Genomic DNA, 20,467 nt, shown 5'->3' with positions numbered 1-20,467 from the left:
TCCGTCCGCCATTTTTAAATCCCCCTTAGTCCGAACAAACTGCCTGCGGCTACACGCGGCAGTTTAAAGTTAATCCGAACTAAGTCCTTAGTTTGGATTAACTGTTACTCCTCGTGGAAGGGGGATTTAAAAATGGCGGCCAGACAGGAACATGCAACTAAAGCTCAGGATATTTAAATCCCGGGCTTCATTTGCCACTCCGGTTCCCTGATTTGCCTACATAGCTCGAATTAACGAGCTAGTGTAGACATATCCCATATTAGGGAGGATTATCTCATTCCTGAAACCATTGCCTCTGACCCTTCTAGCAATTTCTTTGCTGTTTCTTTTGCAGTTACTGACTGATTCTGGTATCAGGTGAACCAGCTCAAAATGGGTATAGTTCCTCTATTTGGTTCCCCCAAGCTGAGGGACATTTGAGCAAGCATTTTGTCTGGGATAGAGGTTGCTTACACAAACTCTCTGTACTGTACTTTAGTTGTTCATACGGGACACAGGCTTTTAGGTCTCTTGCATTACAGCTTAATACCATGAATACTTAAAACATAATATTTACTATAAATACAAACATAATAATGAATACAATTATAAATTAGTATAAATCAACCCAAAAGTTATCTGATATGACATGCAAGCAACTTAACTTTATAGGCTACCGCCTCTTATAGGCTGAGTGAAATTAATTATTGCTAGGAGGTGTTCCCTCAGTTGAAGGCTACTGCTGCCGTAGGGTATGTCTAGACTACACGGTTGTTTTGAAAAAACTGCCCTTTTTTGAAAAAAAACTTCACCTGTGTCCACAGTACTCTCACGTTCTTTCAAAATTAAATTGAAAGAACGCAGAGGTTTTTTCAACATTGGTAAACCTCAAATTACGAGGAAGAATATGTTTTTCGAAAGAGCTCTTTCGAAAAAAGGCATGTGTTGATGCAGAACAGGAACATTTTTTAAAATAAGAGAAAATCGAAAAAAGTGCAGGTCCCCTGGTGGCCATTCTGTGAATAGCAATCAGGGCTTTCTTTCAAGAGAGCATCCATGCAGTCTGGATGCTCTCTTTCGAAAAAGCAGATCGCCTTTTCGATCTGGTTTTGAGGTATGGATGCTCACTTTTGAAAGAAGCTTGCAGTCTAGACGTACCCCTAGTGTAGCCAGGTGGTGGGCTTTGTTCTTTGAGGATCTCCATCCTAAAATAAATGAGCTTATTCTCTCACCTGAGGATTACCTGTGTGATGGTTGATGCTACATAGGGGGACGCTCATAAAGCAGTAGGTAAGGCTGGCTCTATTTACTTGTCAGGCAGTATGGCCAAACCTAAGCTATCAAAAGTGATAGGTCAATTCGTTGTGGGTTCTTTCTATTCATAGGTGACGGGTGCAGTGGTGCCTACAAGGGTGAGAGTGCAGGACAGACCACCCAGAGGTACAAGGAAGGGGCACTCCATTTAGTAAATAAAATGTTGATGGGGAAATGGAGGGGCGGAGATTGGCACATCCTGAATGTTACCACAAGCCATTTATATTTCTATTCTATTGGCCAGGACTTCCCAAAGTGTGCTCTGTGGAGCCCTGGGGTTCCATGTGATGGGTTCAGGGGCTCTGAGAGACAATATTAATGACAGTTGTATGACCCTGTAATTTCGTTACTAATTTTCTGATAGTTTTCTGGGGGAAAAAAGAATTTATAAGAAATACAAGAAATAAAAATAGAATTTCAAAACGTTGTCTATTTATTTGGGTACCTATTACTTTAAAAAAAATCACAAATTTTTAAGGGCTCCAACCAAATTTTCAGGATTTCATGGAGCTCCACAGATGTAAAAGTTTGAAAAACCCCGCTCTTGGGTTTTGAGCCGTTTGGTCAGTCTCAGGTAATGTTTTCATGCTTTTTCAATAAATTGAGGGCTGGGAAACCACTCTTCCCAAGAAAACCAATTCTTCTAATGATAGGATTGCAGGAATTGGGGCTTTAAGAATACATCAAGTTACTGCATCAAATATCATAAAATATAATTGAGCTACAAAAACAGGATTGAGATTTTATCATGTAGTTTACCATGGGCTCCTGTGTTGCCAGAATCACAAATAAAAAGTAACTTTTCAGTAGGTCTCAGAAATGTAAATTGCAAGTAAAAAACATCATTTTCCAGTCTGTAATAGTTCTTTGCAGATAGGAGATAAAGCAAACCATAGTAAATGTATCTGATAATTTATTTTATTGTTTTTAATAGGACAAATAAAACAGCTATTGACACTTTTCAATTAGGCAAAATAACATCTCTATCTTTCATTTAAAAACTAATTGTACATCTGATACAGTAAAGCTGTCTCATCTGCAAGTGCAGGAACTTAATATATAGGCAAGAATGTATGCAAAATACTAAGCAGACTATTTGTTTAATAGCTGTTTGAAACCGTTAAAAGTCTCATTTGTCAGCATTCTTATGTTTGCATTTATTTCTCTGCTTTTTAAATATCTTGTCAAATCTCTTTAATTTACTGAAGTTCATTAGTTTGAAAAGAAATATAGTCGAAGAAATATTAGTAGTAACATAACAAGTGCTGCTGGGTTTTCCAATGAAAATACATAATTTGCTCTATATAAAGATTTGTGTGTATCATAACTAATTCATATTTAATTGTGTTTCAATAATGACATGTGAAAGGAAGCATAATTACTGAAAATAAAAAATTTATAAGCCATGGCAATACTGCTCTTTGCACTACAAATTAATAATAATAATAAAATCACTATTTACACATAACAAAAAATTTCCACAAAAGGAATTACATAAATAATTTATATGTGGTGGGTAAAATGTGAATACACTGTTGATTCAAAAATGTTACTGTGTTAAATCTCTGTAATTTTCTTTATTTTTTAATATATTTTTGGCTCTCCTAATTAAGGAGTATATTTTTGATTTCGCCAAAGCTGGGAAAATAGTTTCTCCAACCATTTACTTTTAAGTATTACGACAGTACCTTGATTTTTTTTCAAAGCCTTGTTGTCTACACTAGAAAACATAACCATTTCTTGTAGCTCCTGATATACTTGTACTGAGGTTAGCAAGACTGGTCCGTAACACACACAGCTCCTTGGTTTTGGCAGCTATTTTCAGCATTGTATAAATAATATTAATTATATTCAGTTTTTACTGATTTCTACTGATAAATTACCAGTTTTTTATTAAAGTGTTCCATGTTTAATGATTTACACTTCAGAGGAATAGCCGTGTTAGTCTGTATCTGCAAAACCAGCAAAGAGTCCTGTATGTCCACACTGCACGCTTATTTCAGAATAAGCTATTTTGGAAGAAATACTCCAAAATAGCTTATTTTGAAATAGCACGTCTACACAACAAATGCCCATGGAAATAGAATGTCCACACTCATTGGATGCTGAATCGCGTTTAAGGCCACTCAGTAGCACTTCAGGCAGGGCATCAGGACATCACTCATTCCTGTAGCTGCTGCCTGAGGCTATCTGAGGCTCATACTTAAACGGACGCCTCTGTATAGCCATGTCTCAGGCATCTCTGTTTTGCCTACCTCACTGAGGGACATCAAACCCATTCCTTTTGCCTGCTGTGGTTGTCCTTGTGGACACCTCAGCCCTCTAGCCATGGAGCTGGAGCAGCCTCTGAGCATGTGATGGCTCTTATCTGTCATGCTACAGCTCCTGCAGCAATTTCTGCAGGCTGCCTTCCTGGCCCTGCAGGGACGCAACCCCCAGCTGATCGCAGAGGGTGGTGAAATCTCTCTGTGGGTGCAGCTCATGCAACTGCACCCCACAATGCACCACTGCTTCTGGAGTCTGGACACCAGTTCCAGCTGGTGGGACTGGCTCGTTATGGAGCAGTGGGACAACCAGCAGTGGCTCCAGAATTTCTGCATGCAGGACACCTTTCTGGAGCTGTGTGAGTAGCTTTCCCCTGCCCTCAGGCGACAGGACACCCACATGCAACCTGCCACCCCCTCGAGAAGTGGGTTGCCTTCACCCTCTGGAAGCTTGCCATGCCAGACAGCTACTGATCCATCGGAACCAGTTTGGCATGGAGAGATCAACTGTTGGGGCCCTCGTCATGCAGGTTGGGCTATTATTAGCACTCTTGGGCTATTATCCCAAGAGGGTGGTGAAATACTGGAAAGGATTACTCTAGGGAGGGCTGAGGCTTGGAGTGGCACCTGGCTCTGGTGGTCCCACCGCCTCAGGTGTGGGGACCTTGGTAGCCATGGGTGGGGTTAGGAGGAGAAGCAGGAGGGGCAGGAGCAGGAGTAGGCACCATGCTGGTGATGAGTGCTTGTACAACTGCGCAGATGGTGTGGCCCTGCTCCAGCATCTCCCACCAGGTCTCTCGCTGCAGCTGGATGTCCTCCTCCGTCTCTAGTCCAGGGTATGCTGCAGGACTCGTAGTGTGGAGATGTACTCCTGCTGGAATTCCTGCTGGGTTCTTCTGTGCCAGCAGGTCACTTGGGGTTGAGAGGCTGCCACAGGTGGTGTCAACCACCCGCCTCTCACTGCTGGTCCAGCTGTGGAGAACAGAGAGAAGGTCAGTCATCCCTGGAGATGCTGTGTCTAAAGCCTTGTCCTCTTCTATGAGCCAAGACTGAAAGGTCTCGGGTCAGTCGAAGGCGATGTGCTTGGAGCAAGGCCATCTGTGGCCTAGAGAGTGGGCTCTTTCCTACAGGGGCCCAGATGTCCAAGGGTGAGCCTCACTACCCCCATTTCCTGGGGACAAACAGGCATGGAAAGGTGATGGCCAGACCGGGATCCTGCAGGTGGGTGGGGAGCCACGGGCTGGCTGGGCTTCTCTCCATGCCACGCACACGCCGGGTCTGGCAGTGGAGGTGTCTCATGGGGAGAGGACTTGTATCCCTGCCCGCTGGAGGAAGGGGGGGCAGTGCTGCCCCCAGAGTGAGGGCATGCCCATGTGCCATGTGCAGCACTCCTGATACAAGGTTAATAAAACACTTTCTTATTGTTTTACAATATTTCAAATTTGTATTTGCAATATAAGTATTTCACCACAGGAGGGAGCTGTCTCTTACTCAGATGTTATCAGTTATTTGAGAGTGAGAAGAAGCTGTATATTTGAAAATCTAACTGAAAATTATAAAATCATTTTATCTTTTGTAGTTTAAAAAAGGTAAGTAGCTAGGAGAGATGCAATGAATTATTTTGTTATACAAAAGCAAACAAGATTGAAGGGAGACAGTAATTAAAATACTAAGAGAAATTCTGCAGCTGTCAGGAAAAATATTTATTTACACAGTTAATTATTTTAAAATCACCTTAGTACACCATACAATTCTAGAGAATACAATAGAAAAGAACTCTTGTGGAGAAAAAAGCAGACTTTTAAAATCCCATTGTCAAATTTGTGGGACCATAATTAGTGCAGGTAGTCACTACGGTTGCATTTGCAATTGCGATATTTGTGTATGCAATTAACCAGTTAGATTAATTGAAGTGTTCTGAAATTATCATAATTGACATCGGTGGTTAATTGTACATGTAATTGGATGTGCACAGAGATCTGGCCAGATTTAGAGTAATATTTGGCCTTTGGTGAACAAATAATAGTTTTTGATAGTCATTGCATATTGAAGATGAATGCAAAGATTTTAGACCAAATAAGACTGTGTTAAAATAATATACTGTCAGAAGCAAATTTAAAGTGGAATAAATGGCAGCTGTAGAGATACACTCTGGAACAGAAGTTCTCACAACAAACTTTTGGGTAGCCTCCAAGTGCAGCCACCAACTCTTGCTGGTAGCTGCTCTGAAAACTTTTCCTAAAATAATTAAGTTCAGTAAAAAAGACAACCAAATATGCACAAACACATAAGAACATAAGCTATGATACCTGACACTTGTACATTGATAGCAGCCTCCCAGCTAGCTAGTAAATCTGCTGTGAAAAGTGATATTAACAAACATACAAATACCACTTTTCACAGCAGATTTATGTAGTGCTGGCAAGCCCAGAGATAAATTATGCTGTGGGAGGTGGATATGTAGGCAGCAGGGGCAAAGAGGGTATGTCTACACTACCACCCTAGTTCGAGCTAAGGTGGTAGTGTAGACATACCCAGAGTGATGGGCTGGGGAAAGGTTGTGGAACTGCAACCAATGCCCCACACCTAAGGAACAGAGCCCAAAGCCCCACATCTTAGTCTAAGGCCCAAGGCCGAGCCAAAAGCTGTGCAGCCAGAGACTGAGCCCACCACTGTGCAGTTGGAGCCCAAAACCCCAGGGCTGGAGACTGCTGCCTGTCACCCCAGGGCTGAAGTCCAATCTCACCCCCTTTGGAAAGTCTGTTCATCCAGCAAGTGTGTCTTCAGAGCAGGGCTCTGGGGGAGGGCCACTACTTTATCCCTCAACCCCAATCACCACCCAGGAGACTGGGGCCACGAGAAAAGCTTCTGGTGACCACATCTGAGAAATGCTTCTTTGGAGGGTAAGAAAAACAATGTGGAAAATCAAATGATGGCTCAGAAGAAAAACACATCCTGAAACAGGTGTTCTGTGCAGCCAGGAGCTGTTTTCTGGTTAAATAAAAAAGAACAGGTGTCATAAAAAGGAGAAAAGCTAACAGCTGCAGGGTATGCCTACAGTATGAAATTAGGTCAAATTTATTAAAGTCAACATTTTAAAAAGTCAAAAGTGCATGTCCTCACTATGCACATTTGGACATCAGAGTGAGTCCCCACCACCATGGCCACCATCGACTCTGAGCGATGCAGTGTGGGTAGCCATCCCATAGTTCCTGCTGCCCATTTGAATTCTGGGTTAGGCCCCCAATGCCTGTTGAGACAAAAGCATGGTGGTTTTGGGTACGTTAGTCTCCCATGATGCACTTACCTCTTCCTGCCCTCACTCTTTGAAAGCAAAGGCAAACAATCATTTCACTTCTTTTTTCCCTGGTTATCCGTGTAGACGCTATACCAGGCCACACGTGGGCCTCATTCAGCTACACGCTGTTGTTGTGAGCATTGCAATCATCTCGTGCATTGTCCTGTGGTATGTCCAGAGCCTAGCCAGAAGCCGCCGGCACACGGAAGAGGAGGTTACTCAGGCAGATGTGCAGGAACGCTTGGAATGGAGCGATTGGCATATGCTGGTGGCAGTCAGGTATGTTGACACAGTGGAATGCCAATTCTGGTTCCAGGAAACAAACTCAAACTGGTGGGACCCATATTTATGCAGCTATGGGATGAGGACCAGTGACTGCAAAACTTTCATATGCATAAGGCCACTTTCATTGAACTTTGCAAATTGCTTTTCCCCCATCCTGAAGCACAGCAATACCAAAATGAGACTTGCTATGATAGTTACATAAGAACATAAGAATGGCCGTACTGAGTCAGACCAAAGGTCCATCTAGCCCAATAGCCTGTCTGCCGACAGTGGGCAGTACCAGGTGCCCCAGAGAGGGTGGACCAAAGACAGTGATCAAGCGATTTGTCTCCTGCCATCCTTCTCCATCCTTTGACAAACAGAGGCCAGGGACACCATTTCTATCCCCTGGCTAATAGCTTTTATGGACTTAACCTTCATGAAATTATCTAGCTTCTCTTTAAACTCTGTTATAGGTTGGTGGAAAGGGCTTGGTGATGTAGACATTCATTATACAAGTGACCTAATGTATAATGTATAAAGGGTCTGGAACTAATAGGTCATGGGAAGATATTGGCTCCAGAGTTAGGAAAAGTTGGTTGGTTGATTTAGTTGGGAATGGTCCTGCTTTGGGCAGGGGGCTGGACCTGATGGCCTCCTCAGGTCTCTTGTAGCCCTATGACTCTATGATTCTGTGAAAAGTTCCTGGCTATCAGGGAGAGCAGATACTCCGCAGATACGCTTGCTGTGCATTCTCATCTAAAATTTCCTTCTCCTTTTTGCCCAAGGCTGTGTGAAGAATCACATGGGAGGTATCTATGGACAGTTTTGGGGTACTGGTTGGGTCCCCCCTAGAATCCCATGCAGCTGCCCATAGAAGTGGCATGTCTGTGGCTCTGACCCAGAGCAACTATTAGCCTCTTTTGTCTTCTGCTACGCTTGCCTGAGCTTCTTTATTTTCACGTGGCACGGCTGGGTTTCCTTGGTGTAGCCTTTCTCCCTCAAGCCCTGTGCGATTTTGGCATATAGGTACCAGCATTTCTTCTGCTGGTTTAGAGTTCTACCTGCACAGATTCTCCTCCCCTGACAGCAATTGGACCTCCTGCATGCTTCATGCTGCAGCTCATTTGCAACCCTGGGTATGCATGCTCAGGTGTGCTGCAGGGCTCCCCACGCTCACCAAACAGGAAATGAAATTCAAAGGTTCCAGGACTTTTCCTGTGTACCTGAGAGTGCAGCAGAGTTGAATGGGCTGGCCAGAGCCATCACATTGGAGCACTGGGGGACACCTCCCAGAGACCAAGAACGTTGAATCGAACTGTGCTGCATCTCTACTACCCCAAATTCAACCCAGGAAGGTTGAATTTAGTGCTAGTCTTATCAAGGTGGAGTAGAGTAGTTGATTTTAAACCCACTTAAGGTTGGTGGAAAGGGCTTGATGATGTAGACATTCATTATACAATTGACCTAATGTGGCTTACTTTGACCTAACCTCATAGTGGAGACCAAGAGTGAGAAATGGCTACATCAATTTCTCAGGGACAGATTAAGTCCACTTCTAGTCTGGAGAGAATTGTCACATGGGTTATTGATGGTAAGCATATCCCATTTGTGTTGAGGACTAGTGCATCTAGATCAAAGGCCAGTTACAACTCAGGACTGTTGAATTCTGTTGCTGGCTAGAGCAAGCTATTTTGCCTTTTGTGCCTTTACATCCCTGTGTGTAAAAGAGGGAACAACCTCACTGAAGCCTTTTCTTTACTAAGAAAAAAAGTAAATTTTTAACATGGTAGGTAGCATGTCAAATCCTAATGTAGCCTAGACAAGTTGTAATTTTAACAGTAGCTGGTTGAGAGAAACACCACACTCCCTACTTAGGTTTATCTTGACCAGATAACACTTGTTGGCACTAATACTAGCTTGTCTACACTCAGATCCAGATGCTCAACTGATGTAAATTGACATAGCTGCACTCCTTGGCTCCAATGGTTGTGTGCTGATTTACACCAGCTAGATATCATGGCTAAGTTTCTAAAATATTAGTTAGTATGTGTTAGCTAAGTAGAGTGTCAAAATACACATTTTTCCCTAGTGTAGATAGCCTAAAAGGCACATTAGGCTGAGAAATGTTAAGAGTGAACATCCTCCTGCCCACGCATCCATTGTATAGCTCAAATGACATGCAAACAGTGATCTATCACAAAAGGGCATATTCAGTAGCTTGCCTCATACAGAAAAATCTCCATAAAGGGTTGTCAGAGCAAAGATGCATAGTTGCTTAGAGTGACACTGTCAACTTGAACTGTTTGTAAACGGATTATTTTCAAAATTTTAAGTTTTCAGATATCCCAAATTTAAAAATAAAAATTCCTTTACACATTTGTAATGGTTTTTCTGCTTCTTTGTTGATGTTTAATGAGGTCTTTTATTCCAATAGTAAAGCAAATACAATACAGGAAAAGATGACATGTAGCTATCAATTGTAAAGCAGAATAATTTTCTTGATAACTAATACCTTGTAGATTGGCAAATCATTGCTTGAATTATCTCCTAAAATTGCATTTGTGCTATAATTAAAAGCTACATATTTATTTTGTGTAACATTTTGTTTCTGTTAATATGAGGACATCTGGAGTGGTGGAATGTGAACAATGCTATTAGCTTTTACATTAAATGTGTTATAAATATCACCAAAGTGTTTACGTAAGGGAAGGGAACACACTCAGCAGCCATGGTGATTTCATGCTAAGACTCAAGCTATGTATTATCTGTACTAAAAGAATGCTTTGGAGACTGATATCGTAAGCATACTTACAGATAGCACCCATTTAAATGTTGTCACAAAGCCCTACAGATGTGTTAACTGGATCCCACAGAGGGGTAGCTGAGTTAGTCTGTAACAGGAAAAACTTAAAAAACAACAAATAGTCTGGTAGCACGTTAAAGACTAACAAAACATGTACATGGTATCATGAGCTTTCCTGGGCACAGCCCCCTTCTTCAGATGTGTTAGCCATAAGGCTTTACCTCGTTTATTTAAAAAAAAATATTTTCAAAGCCTACAGTTTAGCCAGTGATCAGTCTTAGGAGAAAATGTGCTACTGGAAAGATTTAATTGTCCCAAGACTGCCAGTATTTCAAAATTAAACTGTTATTGAAATATATACTGCATACATTCTTTGACTTCTCACCTTATAACTTATTAAAGTAGATTTGGGCATTGAATCCAGGGGCTCAACTGTGAGCCCTTCTGTGTTCTCTTGAGGATTTGCCTGGCCAAACCTGCCTGTGAACTCACCTGCCAGGTTGCAACACGACTCACTGAAATTTGGTCCAGCCTCCTCTCTGCCACATTAAGCTGTTGGTACCATGTGAACATTTCCTAGAGCGCCCCTGTCCGGCCTCTCCTCTTTTGGCTCACGTGGGCAAAGAGTGAGTGGTGAGGAGCTGAGAGATGGTCACTGCCCTGGGAGGAGCTACCACAGTGGGAGGAGTAGAAGTCTTCACTAGCCAAAGGGCTGGTACAGATTACCTCCCTGCTTCGGAACAAAGGGGAAACAGGAATTAGGAGTTCGGAATTAGAGTCCTGGTCTACATTTAATAGGTAAATTGCCATGGTTATGTTAGTCAAGGATGTGGAATCCCGCCCCCACAAGTGCTACAAGTGTTGTAGAAGTGCTGACCTAACAGCCAGTATAGGCACAGATATGTCAATAAAAGAATACCTCTGTCCGCATAGAAAAACATTTAATCATGAATTCATGACCTTGCATGAATGGTCTATGTGACATCACACGGTACGGAGCAAAATAGCATCTTGTATATACTAGGTATTGCTACAACCCCAGTGGTGCAAACCCATTTGGGGGTCTCAACCCACATTTTGAAAACTACTGATTTAAGTTTTAAAGCTATTAAAGGAAGCAATGAGGTGAGATTCCTTATATATCTGGCTTTGAATGATTTTTTTCTATAACTTACACTCTCTCAGTCTATTCTTGTTTTTCTGGCAACATACCACAGAACATTATTGAATAAATGGTTATACCCCACTAGAATTTCAAGAACACGTGATGATTAAAACTTCTGTGCATTGCAACTGTTCATTAATTTGAAATATGTCCTGATATTTAAAATGAAGAGTTTTTTAGAGATACATATAAAACAATTCAACATCACTTGTACATAAATACAGATTGTAACTTTCATTTAATATGAATTCGTATTGAGTATTTATTTGATAAAGTTAAAGCAATGGGTTAATAACAGCAATTTTTGCACCTGATCTTCATTCTCACTTTAATATATATAATGAGTTATTTTCTAATGGTATTATTACGGTTTGATCTTTATTTCAAGTATTTATGGGGATAAATAGAAACCATTAATACGCAAATTCAGGCTAATGTTTTAATTATAAATACAATACTTTCAATATATAAAGTATGCAGAGTAATGATTTTATATGGGGATTAAATTAAGTTGTTCTTCATGTAACATTAACACTGTAGGCTGATATGCAGAGTAAGTATTTATGGTAGACATTTGCTAATTTAATTGCTACAGACCTCATAATTCCATTTCACAGAACTTCTGAAAAATTATAAACAAAAGGTTACATACTCATAGCAGATTAATTTACTAGATGTTGACAGTTCCTTTTGTAATCCCCTTTTAAATACAAAGCAGGCCTGTACGCAAGGGGATAGGAAAGCACCCCCTTGAGTCCCCCAAGTAAGTATGCTCAGGCTGGCCAGGAGAGTGCTGCCTGAGCCTCCCTTGCCCATGCTCTGGTCTGCTGGGAGAAGGGGGGCTGATTTCCCTGCTTACTTGGGGGACCAGAGGGGGGTGCATTCACACCCTTGCAGACCACATTTACAAGAAAGCACCCCCCACAGAAATTTCTGCCTATGATCCTGTAAAGCGCACAAATGATTAAACGACTGTCCTCTAGTTGTGGTGCAAGTAACCTAATGATGTTCTAGTGACACAGAGCCTAAGATTCACCCTTACATATTCTAACGGTTTGGAACATTTTAACCCCTCCCCTCCCAAACTGGCCAAGAAATGATTGGAAGGCAGGGGAGAAGAACAGCAGAGCTGTGAGTTTCCTGTTGCCTTTCTAGTTACAAACAGAGTAGGTCATGATGAGGAAAAGTCTAAAATGCTCTGCTTTTTGAAATATGCATCCCATTGCTCTTTCACAGAGTAGACCCCATCCCATGCACAGCTCTAGACTGTCCTCCAATGCTCATAGTCACAACCTCCCCATGAGTTCTACACTCCTAGCATCTGAAGAAGTGGGTTGTACCCACGAAAGCTGGTGATACCATCTACCTGTTTTGTTAATCTTTAAGGTGCTACTAGACTATTCGTTGTTTTTAACCTCCCCATTGTTTTGCTCCATTCTGGTGACTTCCGACGGGAATCCTGTCCTGCTCTCACCCCCCTCTGTGTCACCTGACGATCCCCTCCGTCTCTTTTCGAGCCGGGGCTGCGCGTTTTGCTCCTGGCTTGTGTCTGACGATCCCCTTTCGGGGCCCAGTTCTCAACCGGAGCGCGCGTGTGAACCGAACGCGGAGTGACTCCGGTGCGTGTACACGAGGAAGGGGGGGATGGGAGGTGGTGAGAAGGGAGGGAGAGAAGCCCCGAGCTCTCGTGGCGTGGCCGCAGGGAAGATGAGAATCCGAAGCAGGCCCGCGTTTGACTCAGAACCCAGCCCCGGCTCCCCAAGGAGCGAGTCCCCGGCTCGCCCCGGGCGCACACCTCCCCCGCGCACCCGAAGCGAAACTCCGGGCAGAGGAGCAGGCGGGTGCTTGCAAAAGGCGGCCCTCCCCAGTGCCCATGAGCAGCGGCTCCACACTTGCGCACTGGGGCGGGCCGAGGCTTTGCACATGCACAGTAGCGAGCAGGGACGCGGTTTGAGCTCGGGCAGGGTCCGCTCTCCCGGCGCCGCTCGGGGAACTTCGGACTGCTCAGGCGGGGAGCGGCTGCCGGCCCCGGGAGCCGCGCTGAGCGCCCGGAACGCGGCTGCCGGCCAGGGAGCGGCCGCCGGCTGACCGGCGCAGGAGCCCAGAAGCGCTAGCAGGGAAGATCGCCTAGTGCGGCGGGAACTGCCGGAGGAGCCCCGCACTCTGCCCGGCGGGAGGGAGCCCCCGGAGCTGGGCATTTTCGGGAACTGACGAGCCATTCTTCTTACTGCAAAATGCCTAAAAAGAAGCCGATGCCAATTCAGCTGAACCCGGCTCCAGATAGCTCCACCATCAATGGGACCAGCACTGCAGAGTGAGTACAGCCTCCCTGGGGCTTGGGTGTTACTCCTGCCTTGGAGGAGAGAGGGGTGGGGCAGATACAACCCAAGATTCGCTCCCCTGCTGTGTCTCTGGGGGACCGTGCTCCTAAATCTCTTAGTCTGGGGATAACGGGAAACATTTCTGCACATTCTCCAGGACTCCAGCAAAGCAAAGCGAGACGATGGTGCTTAACACGAGCGCCTCAATCTCTGTGTCTAAAAAATAAAAAACACAGGAGGTGTTACAGGGTACTGTCAACAGGATCTTTTTTTTAAAGGCCACTGTTACAAAAGGTTCTGTTAGAGCAGCCTTTCATTATCAAGGCTTAATTAAAAAAAATCAAAATAATCCAGGGTGGGTTTTTTTTGCCCCCTTGTTAATATTTGTGTCTTTTCAGAAAGGACAGTGAATTTGGCGACACAAAATTCTGTCAGATGCATAAAGTAAACAAGGTGAAAAATAATTTTATAACTTCAGTCACAGTTTTTAATTCTGGTAGATACAAACATTTTAGATGGAAATGTTATTTCCATATTAATGGTATCTTTTACACGTGCATGTACTATATGATAAGTACTTAGCAAATGTCAAGTACTTTTTTCCAATAGGAATATTTTATATATGTAAAAAAGAGTAATTTGCTCTGGAAATCAGAAAGTCATTCCTCCTTTTTATTCTATAACAGACTGCAGTCCATTTTAGAAAATCTTTTCTTTCAGTCACCTCAGCTGTCACATTTGATTACAAATAATACTCATGTGGAAACAAGATGCTACACTTTTTGGGTATAATGAAAACATTGCAAAAAAATCAAGAGGGAAGTACCGACTAGCTGATTTGATCCTTTTTTTTTAACAACAATAACAAAGATTGCAGTCCTTAAAATTATGGGTTACCTGTGAATTTATGGGTAACAAAACATGCTTGCTTGGGAAGTCTGTATTTAAATTATCTGTAGTGTAAAAGAATGAAGAATTACAAAAGAGTTTGAGTTTGCTAAAGGCAACAGGTTGGCACGCATCATTTCATTCTTAGCCTGAGGTTATGAGAGAGAGAAACAGAGGTGTTGAAATACCTACAATCCCTGGAATACAGGTTGCTATCCCAGAAAGGTCAGTGTGACCCTTCTGCTTTGTTAGGGAAATTAAATTAAGTTTGTGTGTGGGTTTTTCAGAGGACATCTGAAATGGAGGTTCCATCAGTTCTGTTAATCATGCGGGGCCGATGCCCCGCAATTGGTGACGGGTTTTCAAATGAGCTTGGTTGCCATTGTTACCTATTTAATACTCTAATTTTCAAACTTATGTAGGAGCTAGTAGCTCCCACTGTGATATTTATAACCAGATTTTCAGAAGCACTCAGTGTCCATTGTGCTGATCTTCATTACAAATCTAGCCAACCACCCTGGTGCCTTAATGGGAGCTGATTTCTTCTGAAAATCTGTCTTGGACAGCAGGTGCTGAACTCTTCTGAGAAGTTTGGCCTAAGTGTCACCTGGGTTCTGCCCTGGATTGTGTTGTAAAGATTAATAAGATACATATCTAAATTTTCCTGTACAGGGATCTTCATGGCTGTTACAAACATAATCTGATTTAACATTAAATATCTGTGAGTGTGGGATACGGTTATCCCCATTTTACAGAGAAGCTGAGACACAGGCCAAATTTATTTATTTTGACACCTAAAATTAAAAAGCAGGTATCCATTGCATCTCCCCAATGTTCTTTCTTTCAAGGTTACTCATTTTAGTCCCAGAATTCCATACAACATTGCAACAAGAGAAGTGAGTGGACTCCAAATTTGAATGCAAGCTATTTACACCAAAAACAAAGATATATGAACCTGAGGTTATACAGAAAATGTTATTTGTACAAAAAGCCTGAATCTTACAACATTTTTCAGTTTTCCTGCAGTAATCATTTGTATGTGCCTTCCTCCCCCTTGAATCTTTGTTATATATTACATCTCAGATTTAACCCTCGGGAGGTTAAAATGTATGCTAGGTGCTTTTGATGACATAAATAATACAAACAGCAAATCAACAACCTGCCCTTACATAGCAAGAATTCAACATCAATCAAAAACACTCATCCTCCCAACAAATGCCAACTCTTATTGTGACACTTCCTGTATGACTTAAGATGCATGAGGCAGAGCTGGGAATGCATCCCAAATCTTGCTCCATTTCTGTGCCTTTTGAGACCAGATTATACTACTTTTTGCCTTTTCCCCTAATTCTTTTCCAAGTACTGCCGTGTCCTGATTCGTTAATGCTTTGTGCTGCAAAGCTGCCTGGATTTCAGTTGTGTTGTGTGCATATAATATGTAAAATTTTTGGAATTCTACAGACAGGTGTTATGTATGTATAAGATTATTAACCTTTTTATGACAGTTCATTTACTGGTTTAATGTAGTCCTGGCCTATTCAGTCGCTGGTCATATGAGCCCCTAGTTACTCATTTGCTGGCCTCTTACACATACTTGCCATTCCAGTAAAATTGTCCTGGCTGTTCCTGTATTTTTTATCTCACTTGTTCTGTCTCAGGTACCCATTGATTAGCGTATAAGAAAAACATACCGGTGGCTAGATGTATAGGGAAGTTTTTAAAATATATATTGCAAGGCCTAATTCTCATTTACACTTAATGCCCTTTTAAAATATCTGCAGCAAAAAATACAGTGTTGGTATCGTGTACTTATGGGTGTACACAGAACATTTAGCCCCTGAAGTCCTGGGATTGTTGCCCACAACACTGCTTCATTCCCCATTATGTGGATTGATTATTTTGGTCATTCACTTAAGCTATTTCATATTTATCTGGGGCTCCTGAATGCACGTCTCAGCCTACCAAACACTATGAAAGCAGGATTGCAGGTACTCTGCCAGACTGTTCACTTTTCTTTTTAATACTCCCCAAAGGACAATCTCACAGGAAGGAGGACTGCACCACTGCTGTACTCTTTGCATCCACTGCTGCCAGAAGGAGTAGCTATCCCACAGTGGAACTTAGGCCACATCTATACTTACCATCCTGGAGATCGATCTTCTGGCATTCAATTTAGTGTGTTTAGTAAACACACACTAAATCAAATGCTGAGGGTGCTCCTAGTTGTCACCAGTGATCCTTGCAACTGTGAGGAGTAAGGGAAGCCCCCGGGAGCATTTGCTTCCATCAGCCTCCCACTGTGAAGACGGTGGCAAGCTCGGTTTAAGGTGTATCAGCTCTGGTTATGTTATTTACATAGCTGGGGTTGTGTACTTTAAGATGGCCTTCCAGGTCTAGTATAGACCTGGCCTTAATGCAATGCTGGCCAGACTAATGTTAGTTTTATTCTAGTGCTGCTGCAAATGAGGAGCAGAGATTACAGAAAGAGGGCAACAAACAAACAGAAAATAAGCAAACTAGTTAATCAGAGTGGAAATATTTTTTCTTTCTCCTACTAAAGTGTTTGTGATAATCCATTAGCTTCATAGGCAGAAGAAACAAGGAAACAATATCCATTTTTAATTCCCCTGAAACTTCTGCATTCCCTTCTTCCACTTGAAACTTTATAAGTATTCCAGGTCCATGTGAGGTTAAATGTATTCATTCTTTAGGCCAGGCTGGATCGAGCATGCTAAACAGAAACTGTGCAGGGAAACAGAGGGAGTAGTACTAGAGCAAATACTTTTTTTATTCTAATAAAGTTCCTTATTTATTGCTAGAAGAAAGTGACTCCATGTGATTGCTAGGTTGAAATAAGTGTGGATCTTGTGAAATTCTAGTGGAGCCAACTCACTTTACCTGTATTTACCTTCATGTAGTTCGTCAATGTAAGCCCCAGGGAAGGAGTATAGGGATGACCAATGTTTGCAAAATTGAGCTTAAAAACAACAGTGCTTTTTCTCCTCTAAAAGATTTTCTATTGAGATAGTTATCTTGATGTAAAAACACTTCTATTTTCCCAGTGAAGAAAAACTCTTTTACACTGCCATATGATAGTCCCCTGAAGGAAAATATGAAATGAAAGCACAATATTGTCTTAGCACTGCTAGCTCCTGATGTCTCCTGAGCACGTCTGTCCTCTTAATTTTGCACTGTATTAATGACTCATCTGAAACACAACAGCAGAAGACCCAGCTCAACTAGCAGCAGCAGCAGCACATTTAGAGCGTGAGGTGTGATTGCCAGCTTGAGGAGACATAATGGCACTAGTCCTCATTGAGGTACCGAACTAAAATAAAACACCTGGCACTGTGTGAGTGGTGGAATGAGCTAGTAGCCCTGAGTACATATATAGGGTCTGTGATGGGTGCACACTCAGGGCAGCTAACCCTTCCTGTCGCTCACCCTACCCTAGCTACATTTTGTACTAGCTCAATGAGAGCTAGTGCAAGAATGGCTCCTTGAGCTGGGAATCACAACCCTACCCGCAAGTGTAAATATATATACCCTAGGCAATGATGAGCAATCTAGACTAGTGAGTGGGCTGCAGGAGTGGCCCTCCTTCATCTATTTCAGCAGGATTTAAGACTCTTGTAACCAAGATGGTCTCCCGGAATAGGGAAGTTTTGCTAACTGAACTTGCGTACCTAGAATTTGCGAGGTGTGCTGATTGGATGCAGAGGGAGCTCTTGATTCTCAGAGTCAATGTTGTGTTCAATCCGCACACACCTTGCTTCACATGCCCTTGCGTTACTTGTGCATCACTTTAGGAACACCGGTAGGAAAAAGACTATGCAGACAGAAACCAGCGGAATCCGGCATGTGGGCAACAGTAAACAATATGTCTTGTGGGCCACACATAGAACCTGCTGAGCCATTTCTGTGCCCTGGGCAGTGGGCGCGTGACACATGCGCAGCTCCACCCCTGGGCGCATGTGCGGCCCGCACCCCTGGCGCGCTGTGCACCTTACAGCTGTAATCGGGCGTGCAGCGCCTGATGGCAGTTCTAAGGGGCTGCTGCACGGCCCACGGCTCCGGTTGCACGGCGCCCCTTACAGCTGTCATCAGGCACCCCTGGCAGCTGCCCGGCTAGCCCCCTCCCCTTAATCTGGCCCTGCCGAGGGCCACAGGTTGCCCACCACTGTCCTAAGGGCTGATTTACAAACAAGCTTGCACTAATTCAGTGAAGCTGTTTTCCTAAATCCAGTCTAGGTATTTTAGTGCAAGTCTGTGTTTGGAATAAAAGTGGCTAAAGATGATTTAGTTAAAGTTAGTTACACCAGCAGGCAACCCCAGTGCAGTGCATGCTGGCTCCAAGGAGGTTGTTATAGTTACAAACTCCAGTATAATCTTACAGTAATGTTTACTAGATATTTTGTTGGGGCTTATCGGAAACCATCAAATAAAAGGTAATGTTGGGTTATAATTTCTACCGATTAATTCAAGTAAACTCCATAGTTCATGTCTAAATATCATAATATTCTCAGAAAATTGGGTAAACTTACCTCTGCAAGAATATCTATGCACAAAAGAGTCTGCAAAGAAGAATCTTGATAAACTTGTGGGGTCTAAACTACATGTAAATAGACTGGTTATGAAGGCATATGGTATTAATACATCTTCCAAAACCATGTATTGGACTGCTGTAACATTGGTAGTTATCCCTGACTGTTTCTTGCATTTGAGACAAGTAGGTTAATTTGTCTTTTCCCCAAAATGACTTCTGTTCCCTTCTGGAAAAAAGCCATTAATCATAGAAATGTAGGGCTAGAAGGGGTCTCAAAAGGTCTTCTAGTCTATCCCCGCATCTTGAGGCAAGACCAAGTAGCCATCCAGCCATGTGTGCCATTGCTGACCTACTTGCATTTTTAATTACAGAGGCAGTATTTGGGACCTAGATTACTAGCTGTGCTCATCAGATACCACCAAAGTGCCTGCCTACTCATGGGGCAATGCTAAAGTTTTATTTCTAACTTGACTAAGGCCTGGTCCATACTTACCTGGAAGATTAAATTAAGATACGCAACTTAAGATACGCAAGTGAGATATTCATGGGAGAAACGCTCCTGTTGACTTCCCTTACTCCTTGCGAGGAATAGGAGCTCCGGCATTGATGAGGGCACACTCAGTGTTTGATTTAGCGAGACTTTACTAGCCCTACTAAATCGAACACTGGAAGATGGACCACCGTACTTCTGGGAAGTGAAGGCGCAGCCTAAGTAGATATTGGGTACTTCCCTTTCACTGTACTATAATCTGGACTTGCATGGAGGGTCTAAAACTGGGGAGGGCCCTGTCCTCATGAAATATAAAAACAAGGGAAAGTTTCACTTACTATTGTATCCTTTGATATCATTCTGTGTATTGTATCATACAAAAGTTGTAATTGCATAAGATCAGCCATACTAGGTCAGACCAGTAGTCCATCTAGCTCTGTTCCCTGTGTTCTGGGTGGCGCCAATCCCAGGTGCTTCAGAGGGAATGAACAGAACTGGTGATCATCAAGTGAGCCAACCCCTGTCATGTCACCCACTTCTAGCTGTTAGCAAACAGAGACTAGGGATACCATCCTTGCCCATTCTAATAGTCATGGGTAGACTTATCTTACATGAACTTACCTAATTCTTCAGTTAATCCTGTTATGGTCTTGGCCTTCCCAGCATCCTTTGGCAGTGAGTTGCACAGGTTGGCTGTGTTGTGTATGAAGAAATACTTCCTATTGTTTGTTTATAACTGACTAATTTCATTGGGTGACCTCTGTTTCTTGTGTTATATGAAGGAATTTGTAACAGTTCCTTATTCACTTTCTTCACACCAGAAGAATGTTAGACCTCAATTATATCACCCCTTCACGGTCTCTTTTCTAAGCTAAGAAGTCCCAGTCTTTTTAATTTCCCTTCATACAGAAATTGTCCTATACCTCTAATCATTTTTGTTGTCCTTCTTTGTACTTTTCCAATTCCAATATATCTTGTTTTGAGACGGGAGACCAGGCTAGAGATGTTAAAATGCATGTAATCAAGTAAACATGCAACCACCGAAAATTTCAGCGGTTACATGGTTACATTCAGGGGGAGGCAGCAGCGCAATGGGTCGGGGGGTGGGGTGACAGCTCCCCAGGGGGTGGGG

General features: G+C 42.8%; 1 protein-coding gene across 3 annotated transcripts in view; it reads left to right on the top strand.

The window, feature by feature from the left end:
* MAP2K1 (mitogen-activated protein kinase kinase 1) overlaps positions 1-20,467 on the top strand; it is an 84,723-nt gene that overhangs the window by 3,318 nt on the left and 60,938 nt on the right. The window contains exon 1 of one of the 3 annotated variants that reach the window (XM_006129166.4): positions 12,746-13,404. The exons of 1 other annotated variant lie outside the window; for it this stretch is intronic. In XM_006129166.4, coding sequence (XP_006129228.1) covers positions 13,325-13,404 — 80 coding nt within the window. In that variant the 5' untranslated portion in view covers positions 12,746-13,324. Of the gene's footprint in view, positions 1-12,745; positions 13,405-20,467 lie in introns of those variants that run through there. One more of the 3 variants, XM_006129167.4, reaches the window with a different exon arrangement.

The sequence above is a fragment of the Pelodiscus sinensis genome, chromosome 14 (assembly GCF_049634645.1).
Source record: "Pelodiscus sinensis isolate JC-2024 chromosome 14, ASM4963464v1, whole genome shotgun sequence".
NCBI lineage: Eukaryota > Metazoa > Chordata > Testudines > Trionychidae > Pelodiscus > Pelodiscus sinensis.
This window is presented reverse-complemented; position numbering and strand designations above follow the sequence as displayed.